Below are 9,745 nucleotides of genomic sequence, written 5' to 3' on the forward strand. Positions count from 1 at the left end.
AGTTGTCTTTTTACACTTGGAATTCTGAAATTACTTCCTGTGTATGAAAAAGTCAGTATTTGCCCTATAGTGACACAAGCTTTCTTTTCTTAGTCCCTCGTAAGTACTTTCTGTCATTCTCAAACTTGTAGATGTGTTTTATTGATTTAAATAGAATTATCATTTTATATATCAAGTGTAGAGAGAGTAAAACATTTAAAAAAAATTGTGTAAAGATTTTAGAATGCCTGTTTAACTTCAGGATTCTAAATAGTTCTTTTTTTCAGGTCCACAATGTTTCATTTGCTTTTGAGCTGATGCAAGATGGAGGACTCAAGAAACCAAAAGCTCGCCCTGAAGGTATGGACATGGCACGTGCCTTTGAACCACACTGAAGACATAATAGCATGTGCCTTTCAAGTGCAACTCGATTCAAGACAACAGAGTAGTATTAAAAAGCGGAGCTGTAATGTGTACCTTGACAATTTTCCAAAGGATTCATTGTTTCTGTCTGGGGTGTATACTGACCTGTGTTTCTTATCTGGAATAGGTTTACTGAAATATGCATATCAAGTTTTAGGAAATGATTCAGGAGCTGTGCAGTGCTATGTTATAAATTTGACTGGTATTCTCGATCGCAGTCCAAGCAGGAGCTTTTCATGGTGTAATTCTCATAATTATTACAGTTAGTTTGTATTCTTGGGGTCAGATAACTGAAAGGCTTTTCTCCTTTAGGAGATCTGGTAACAAACTCTTCTTGATTTATGCGGATTTGGGAATCAGAACTGAACAAGTGTAAAAACTGAGATTTTACTCTGAAGTCTCTGAACCTTTAAATTAATTAATGATGAGGTCTGCACTGTTGCTTGCATTGGGAATAAAAAGAGGAACAAAAACTTTCTAACTGTTAATTGAGCAGTTTTTATTCCTATGTATGTATTAGAGCACAGGTGTCCAACCTTTTGGCTTCCCTGGGCTTCGTTGAGTGAAGAAGAATTATTGTTGTCCTCATTTGGAGTAGATCACTCCAAAAATAATGCCTCCAATTTATTTCTATGGAAACAACAACAGATAGAAAAAGCAGAATAACACTATTTGATTGAGCAAATTCTCAGCTACAATGTAGCAGATCGTTTTTTGCTCCAGACAAAGTACATGGATTCAGTAAGCAGCAGAGCATGTTTAAGTGTTTTACTGATTGAAAATTTAATTATTAGCTATTATAATAGCTCACTGACCATTCCTTTTTGCTTTTTGCTGCTGCTGAGTTTGTGTGTATTCCTTTGCCATTAGCAGTAGCAATAGATCACAGCTGTTAGCTACTGTGCTTGTGTGTGTGGCTGGTATTTCATGTAAAACTGGAAACTGAGCTACTCTGTTGGGCAAGACAGCACTGTCTTGGGCTCTGCTTGTCACTGTAGTTTCACCAAATCCTCTGTAGGATCAGCATCTTGACAGTACAGTCATGTAATACATATTTCTTAGAATAAGGATTTATTTTGTCATAGACTCCAGCAGGCTGCAGACAGTTGTGAATATAGTATTCTCTGTTAATGCCGAACTGATCTATTATTCTTTCCTAAATAGGCTGGAAAACGTGTTAGATGAATCCATGTCCTTTTGTTGGAATTGTCTTGTAAATGCCTCTTAAATTAATTTTAGCCCATGCTTTCTGTGGTGCTTCCAAGAAAGAGGTTGTTTGATGTTTTAGTGCACCTTTGTACCTGTGATATACAAAAAGAGGAGCATACAGAACTCCTGCTCTCTGTTCTTCCAGACTAATTCAATAGATTGAAGCAGAACTTGATGCTGAGTTATTGCAGCAAACCTATGTTGTACTGGATTAATTTTTTAGCCTCTAAAGGAGTTGTTACAGGATGTGAAAGTTTTAAATTCTTGGAATGTTTTAAATATTTTCATGATTGACAGCCGCTTCTAGTTAAGATTTTATTAGTTATTGTTAGGAATGTTATGACTGTGCATGCTTCATCTTAAAATAAGAAATGTGAGGCTGAGAATATGCTTGCTTCTGGGAATGCTTGCAAGACATCAATAAGGAGCACTGTAATCACCCACACAGGGAGGATGCATCTTACAATACCATACTCTTTAATGCAGCAAACAAAAGCATAACAAGGTCTGAAAGTTAGGAAAATGTCAAACTAGAATTACAGTGTATCTTTTGCAACAGTAAAGGTAATTAACCATCAGTCTGAATTGTCAAGGGATATAGATGGAATTTCTACCACTGGAAGATTTGAAAAATAAAACAAAAGTCCAGTGCAATGTTTACCTTATGTTTTAAGTTCAGCCATCACTTGCTCAGTAAGCTCAATGCAAGATTTTGAAGGTCAGGTTCACAGAATCACATAATGCCTGGAAGATACCTCTGGAAGTCTGTCCCCACTGCTCAAGCAGGGTCAGCTAGAGCCAGATGCCCAGGGTCGTGTCCAGGCAGCTTCTGAAGATATCCAAGGAGGAAATTCCCCAGACTCTCTGGCAACTTGTGCCAGTGCTCCATCACTCACACAGTTTTAAAAGAAAAACAACAAAAAACCTATTTCCTGATGTTCCGAGGGAATCTACTGTGTTTCAGTTTGTACCCATGTGCCTGTTGACTCTGGTCATGGCACTTGGCACCACTGAAAAGAGCCTGGCTCCAATCTGTTACACCTTCCCTTCAGGTATTTGTACGCATTGATAGGATCTGCCCAACCCTTTTCTTCTCCAGGCTGAACAGTCTAAGCTCTCCCTCTTTCCTCGTATAAGAAATGCTCCTGTCCTGTAACCATCTTTGTGGCCATTTGTTGGCCTTTTTCTAATACATCCCTATCTCTCTTGTACGAGAGAGCCCAGCACTCCAGGTGAGGCCTCGCCACTCCTGAGGAGAGAGGAAGAGTCACCTTCCTTAACCTGCAGTTGGTGCTGCTCCCATTTCAGCACAGGATACCATGATCCTTCCTTGCTGCAAGGACATACCCTAGAGACTGCACTGTACATGAGTTCAGATTGTGTGACCACAGTAGTTTCTTCTGACTCTCAATTCACATAACATTACACTGCCAAATAAAAGAGCTGAGTCCACTCCCTCTTTTAGCAATAAATACCATCCCATACCTCTGATTCCTCAGGGTTATCACCACGGGTGATCAGCAGCAGTCGCTGTAGCTCACAGTGCTTCTGGAGATTAGAGTAAGTTAAATGCCTCCAGCAGCACTGTGAGGGCAGGTGGCTGGTGTCTGTCCAGCACAGTGCTGCTGGATTGGGTCCCTTCCAGCCCTGTCTGTGCCATAGGCTGATCCCTAGCTCTTGCTCTTGCTCTTTGCTGCTGCCAGTTGCTCCCTGCACATCTTAGGATGTGCCATGTTTTTGCAAATGCAAAATACGTAATCATAAGTGAGATAGGTGAAGTAATACAGGAAAAGTTTGAGAGGTTACTGAAATACCAGATGAAATGTGGAAGATATAAGACTGTTATCCAGTGTAGGGTGGGAGGGAAGGGTGGGGAGATCCTGGCAATGATTCTTCAAAACAGGCAGTAGCTATTTCCCCTGGACCTCTCATTAATTGTACTTGACCTGTTAACTGTCTGCAGTCTTCCTAATTCCCTGTGTGATTTTTAAAAATCTATTCTTGCTTACTTCTCCTTCCATAGATACTGTTTCCTGTAAATCTTTTGCTTCCTCCTCTGCTTCCCTGTTTATGTATTTTACCCAACCTTTATTTTCAGCTCTTCAGCCAGCCTTCACTATCATCCCTGGATTACTTGTGGCATTTCCTGGCATTTTATTAGAGCAATAGGCCAGGAAGTGTTAGTGGAAAAGCTTTTTTATGGGAATTGTTTTGATCCCTGGTCTAGCATGGTAAGAAGGATATTATGTAATAGAAAGCTTCGAGTCTGCTGAAAGAATTTAAGCTTTATTTGTAGAGCATACCACTGCTGAGTTGTGGGTGTTGTGGAATCATTTGAGTTGGAAGGGACCCTTAAAGATCATCTAGTCGAACTCCCTTGCAGTGAACGGGGACAGCTAGATCAGGCTGCTGAGATTGCCGTCCAGCCTGACCTTGAATGTCTTCAAGGACTGGGCATCCACCACCTTTGTGGGCAGCCTGCTCCAGTGCCTCACCGTTCTTATTGTAAAAAACTTCTTCCTTACGTATCCATTCTAAATCTCCCCTCTTTTAGTTTGAAACCATTTCCCCTTGTCCTGTCACAACAGACCCTGCTAAAGAGTCTGTCCCGTTCTGTCTTGTAGACCCCTTTAGATACTGAAAGGATGCTGTCAGGTCTCCCTGAAGCCTTCTCTTCTCCAGGTTGAACAGCCCCATTTCCCTCAGCCTGTCCTCATAAGAGAGGTGTTCTATCCTTTGCATCATTTTTGTGGCCTCTCTCTGGACGCGCTCCAACAGGTCAGTTTCTCTCCTGTACTGAGGGCTCCACATCTGGATGCAGCACTCCAGGTGAGGCCTCACCAGCGCAGAGTAGAGGGGCAGGATCACTTCTGTCACCCTGCTGGCCATGCTTCTTTTGATGCAGCCCAGGATATGGTTGGCTTTCTGGGCTGCAAGGGCACACTGCTGGCTTGTGCCCAGCTTGCCATCCACCAGTACCCCCAAGTCCTTTTTGGCAGGGCTGTACTTTATCCTTATACCCTCTGGCTTGTACTGATAGTAGAGGTTGCTGTGACCCAATTGCAAGACCTTGCACTTGGCTTTGTTGAACCTCGTGAGGTTCACCTGGGCCCACTGCTCAAGCCTGTCTAGAGTATGTGAAGTTCAGGATCTTGTTATGCTGTATGTTGCTACATGTTTGCTTCTTCTGTGGCTAGTGAAGTCATTGGTGGAAACTTGGACAATACTATAGTATTTCCCATATCCCAGACAGAAGCAGGCTTTCTCTGTAACCAATTTTAGATGAGGGAAGGGAATTATCTTTCTTTTGTTTCCCAGAGACATTAGCTGTGACTGTAGTATTGAGAAGGTGTTTTGAAATGCATCTTGCATGACACTTAAAAAGCTTGGTTTGGGGTGATTGGAACTTTTTTGTTGCAGTTCCTACAGGCTCAGAGTTGTAAAGATTTCTGTTCCTTTGAGGGCAAATGATGGAGAATAAAAAGCAAATTAAAGATTTCTCCTTTTCTTCCACAGATGTTGTCAACTTGGATCTGAAGTCTACCCTCAGGGTTCTATACAATCTGTTCACAAAGTACAAGAATGTGGAATGATCCTGGAAGCTGCTGAGATCTTCATCTTACCAATCTTCTTAGGCAAAAAATACAATGAAAACACTCTCTGCACATTCTCTTTGTGCCTTATGCTGTACTTAATGCATTCTTTCCACAATTGCTATGATCTCTGTAGCTCTTTGTATGACAGTCCCACTAAAAGTTATGCATGTGTAATCTCTAGGTCACTTAAAGGTGTGTAGATATTTCCCACTTTCACCAGAAAATATTCTTGGGTCTGTTGTTTGCTATGATCAACAAATATTCTCTTGATAAAGGAAATATACCACTAACTACTTCAATAAGCAGGGAAAACCTAAGACTTTACTCATGACTGTAGACTCTGATTCTATAATAACCTTTCTTTCATTTGATGATTTTCCAGACTTAACCATTAGCATTAGAAACCATTAACCATTAGAAAATCAGCACTGAAATTTATTGGGAAGATGTGCCTTTTCTGTTAAATATAGTATGATCTATTGAGTGAGTGAGGTTGAGGCTAATTACAGGCATCTGAAGCTTCAGGTTTTTTTTAACCTCATACTACTGTTATTTCAATCCAGTGTTTACACAGAATAAGACTTGCAATGGGATAACCATCTAGTCTTTTGAGGTCTGTTTATTTCATCTCCTTTCCAGGAGAAATGTGTTTGCTAGAACCACTGTCATCCTTTAGGTATGCGGCTTCAATCAGGTCAGTCATCAGGAGCTTGTCAAATATGCCCAGGTTGGATTAATGCTTTCTGTCCCAGTCCTTTCTGAGATGTGTGTGGGGAGTAATGAACTCGACAGTTCAAAGGCTGGCACTTCATTTCATGTGACTAAGATAAGGGGTGGATTCCTCTTGAAGTTATTGGCACCTGTACAGCTATGGGGGGTCAAGCATTTATAAACAGTTTTTATGTATTTTCTTTCCTAAAGATTAAAAGTGAATTCTTTCGTAAATAAGAGCTTACCTCATGGATTACACTGGCTTCTACGTAAGGCAAAGTGTACTTACTGCAAGCCAGTGGTTAACTCTCAAAGTTGAAGCTCTTCAATGATGTTTAGTTGTTCTTCAAGCTAATTTCGAGTTGTCCTGTGTCATCCCAAGTACTGAATTGTAGAATTTTACAATTGGATTTTTCTTCTTCACTCCGTAAACATTTTTTAATCTTGGGAAGAAGGGAAATGGGCTTCTGCTTCTTCGTTTCTTATTTTGGGATTCTAATTTCTAGTAATGAATGACTTGTGCTGCCTCCCCTCGTGCCTCCAAAAAAAAAAGTGAAAGGAAGCTTCTCTGTTTTTCCATGAAAAATTCAGGTCCATGTATTCTATCAGATTCTTTGGGAGTCATTGTTTGTACTTAAGGAGCAAGCTGACCTCTTTCTGTTTATACAGTGCCTAGTATGATAGGACTTGAATTTCAGATTAGACCATTAGACTCTACCATGTTGCTGGCAGTTATTGCAGAGGAGACTTGCAGAGGCACTGAGCCCAGGTGGGTCAGCTCTCCTGGCAAGTTAATTAAATTGATTTAACTTTTGTGCTATGAAATAGGCTGGAAGATGATTGAACTGAAAGGTCTCTCAAACTTTTTGTTTAATGCAATGCATTTGTGGGAAATGAGTCTGTAGAAGAGCCATCATTCCACCCACCCCCTTCAGCTGATGTGGAAGTGCCAGTGCTATCTATATTCTCCAAGATGTTGGGAAAGACCTCCAGGGAATCTACTTTTGAAATTACTGGCTATATTAATATAAAAAGCGAACAGAAAGTAAGAAGAGGAGGTGGATGAGAGCAGTTTCGGTTTGCGAGAAGGAAAGGCTTTTTCTGAGATGGGAATTTGCATATGGTATCTTAATTGCCTGTGAGCAGATGTGAACATAACAAATTTTAAGAGAATCTCTGACTTGTTCAATTAGGTGTTTCTGGTCACTCTGCAGAAACCTGATTCCCTCCTCTGCAACCTGAGGCATGGGTCTCTTCTAGCATTTCTTACATTAACATCCCAGTTGACCAAGACAGGATTGACACACTGGACGTGTTGGGGGCAAGTGTCATATCCTGTGGGTTTTGTTGTCTTTCTTTAAGTCTATTGGTATATGTTGCACAGGGAAAATGCATTTTTCATTCCTTAGCTCATTGCTGTCTAGCCAGGTCACTCTTCCTGAGGATGCTGTCTTTACTGTTGACCAGACTGGGAGAGGGAATGGACTTAAACTGAACTGGAGCTTCATTGCAAGCAGAACAGTTTACAGGAAGAGCAGCGTAGGTAAAGCCTTTTCTAAGCATATGTTTTTGTTGTGATTTCATTATGTATGCATGATACTTAACTCAAAAAGATAAGTCAGTGTTTAGAATGTTAATCATGAACTCTTTGCTTTACTGGAGTTTTAGATATGTTCCCCTGGCTACCAGTGGGGTAGATTTGAACCCTGTTGAGTTCATCTGGAACGCTGAATGCTCTGCAACATTAAAGTTTCCACATTTTTAAATACTTAATGAATGTCTGTCTTTTCTGGTCCATACAACTTGCCTTTTAGGTGTGTCCGCTTGACATACTCAGATCCAGTGAGCTGTACTACCACAGAAGAAGCACAGATATTCCTTAGCTGCATCCTATTTCTCAAGATGAAAAAGCAGCAAAGCAGATTGTTTTTTGATCAGTTTAAACTTACAGGGCTTCTCACTCCTCCTTCTCAAACCCCAGTGCTTTCAGTATTAACGTATTTTTTAAGAATCTTTTCTACAGTTTTTAACAGTGTTTACTCTTGATATCTTACTAAAAACTAGTCTTGCAAATTAAATTCTGGACTTGTTGTTTGTGACAAGAGTTGTGTACTGTAAGCAAGTTACAATGCAATGCTATGTTTGCTAAAGATCGCAGCAGGAGTGTTGTGCATGGTTTTGTGACTGTTGTACTATTTATTCAAATAAATAAAAATAAATGATGATAACATCGTTTTCCACATCTCTTTTTTTTTTTTTTTTTCTAAGTGGATCAGTTTCATCAGTGGAAAGAACCTTTGAAAGATGACGTGCTTCAGCTGTCTTCTTTATCCAGGGTCCTAGATGCATGGTGACCCATGTAGACCTAGCAAAGCAGTGGTCTTAGTTTTCTGGCCTCGGTACAGCTGTTGTGATTTTACAGACAGACACAAATGTATCTGACTCATTTGGAGGTTTCATTGACAACTTTTTTGGTATTGCCCTGCTTGATCATGTTGTTCACCTTCTCCTTTCCACAAGAGATAACTGAATTATGCTGTCTGATACTTTTAGAAGTCTCAGGGCTGAGTTCTTCTGCAGCAGAGCAGGAGGGAAGCCAGGCGTGATGAAACTGGAGTCCTGTATGTGTCTACAGAGCACTTGGGAAGTCAGGAGCCCAACAAATGTGGAATGACATTGAAAATGCCTGTATGTTTGCTCTGGTATGAAGGAGACAAAGTGTGGCTCTCCTATAAAGCAAGGCCGTCTGGGAGAGCGGGAAAATACATGATCAGAACTTGTTATTGGTGGGAGTACCACTGATTCCTTGAATTGTTCTTCAGTGGCTATTTTTATATGAAGACTAGGTGTGTGTTGTTCTGTGCATGAGACGTGCTTTGGGAACGTATGGAAAGACTCATGGGGGGAGATGCAACTCTGGCACAGAATTTTCTAGTGCTATGCTGTACAAGTCTGGATGCTTCATGCACTGCTGATGATATTTTGGAAGAAAAATGTGCCCATCCACCATGTGTATTTGAGACTGTTCTTTGCCCTATCTTGCACTGCATTGTGTCTGAGGCTTTTAAGAAAGAAACGTGAGTTGCTAGTTGAAGCAGGGAGAGACCTAATAACTACAGATCAATTTCCCAGTTTTTAGTTGTTCCTAGTCCCTCTGCCTGCTGATAAGAAACTGGATTTCAGAAGTACAGCATCTCCAGCTGTTCTTCTTTTTGATTTTACTCCCTACATTTCTAGGCTGTGGCATACACTCCTACATTAGGTTAGAATGTACTTTCGGTCTTTTCTGTGTTGATGTGATGTGCTTTTTATCTGCTTAGAGAATATGGCTAAGTTTGTACCTTGACCCCTAGATGAAAGATTTGGAGTTAAATTATCAGTTACTAAGAATTCATAGCATCTGGAAGTCTGTTTTCATCTTACTTTACCCTATTTAGCTCATGCAGAACTATTAGTTTTCATCTATGGTGTGAAGCTAAACACAGAAGTCAGTCCCTTAATAGTGTTAAAACAGACTGGCTTAATCAGCGTGGCTGTCTCCTGTCTTGTTCTGGGATTTCATGGAGGACTGCAGAGCTATTGCTTTTTCATTCCAGAAGACTTAACAACTGTAAGTGATACCTGAAGGAGATGTCTAGGGAAAGTGATGGCTGTGGAGAGCTTTCCCTCTTTAATCATTAGTGGTGGAAAAGGGGAGGCAGAGTATCAGATCTGCCTAGCAGAGGTAACTCTTGTACCAGATGAGCATATGGGGCACTGGTGTGACTAACTAGCTGTCCAAGGACAAATAAGCTCATTTCCTTCTGCCCGCCCCCCCCTTCTGCCAG

General features: G+C 40.8%; 1 protein-coding gene across 3 annotated transcripts in view; it reads left to right on the plus strand.

The window, feature by feature from the left end:
• The window catches only part of PARVB (parvin beta), a 58,956-nt gene extending 50,810 nt beyond the window's left edge, over window positions 1-8,146 (plus strand). For 2 of the 3 annotated variants that reach the window (XM_021392760.1, XM_021392755.1), the window contains exons 12-13: window positions 267-339; window positions 5,128-8,146. In XM_021392760.1, the coding sequence (XP_021248435.1) occupies window positions 267-339; window positions 5,128-5,204 (150 nt within the window). In that variant the 3' untranslated portion in view covers window positions 5,205-8,146. The remainder of the gene's footprint in view (window positions 1-266; window positions 340-5,127) is intronic. The other variant, XR_002437321.1, reaches the window with a different exon arrangement.

Source organism: Numida meleagris, chromosome 1 (genome assembly GCF_002078875.1).
Source record: "Numida meleagris isolate 19003 breed g44 Domestic line chromosome 1, NumMel1.0, whole genome shotgun sequence".
In the NCBI taxonomy this organism is placed as follows: Eukaryota; Metazoa; Chordata; class Aves; order Galliformes; family Numididae; genus Numida; species Numida meleagris.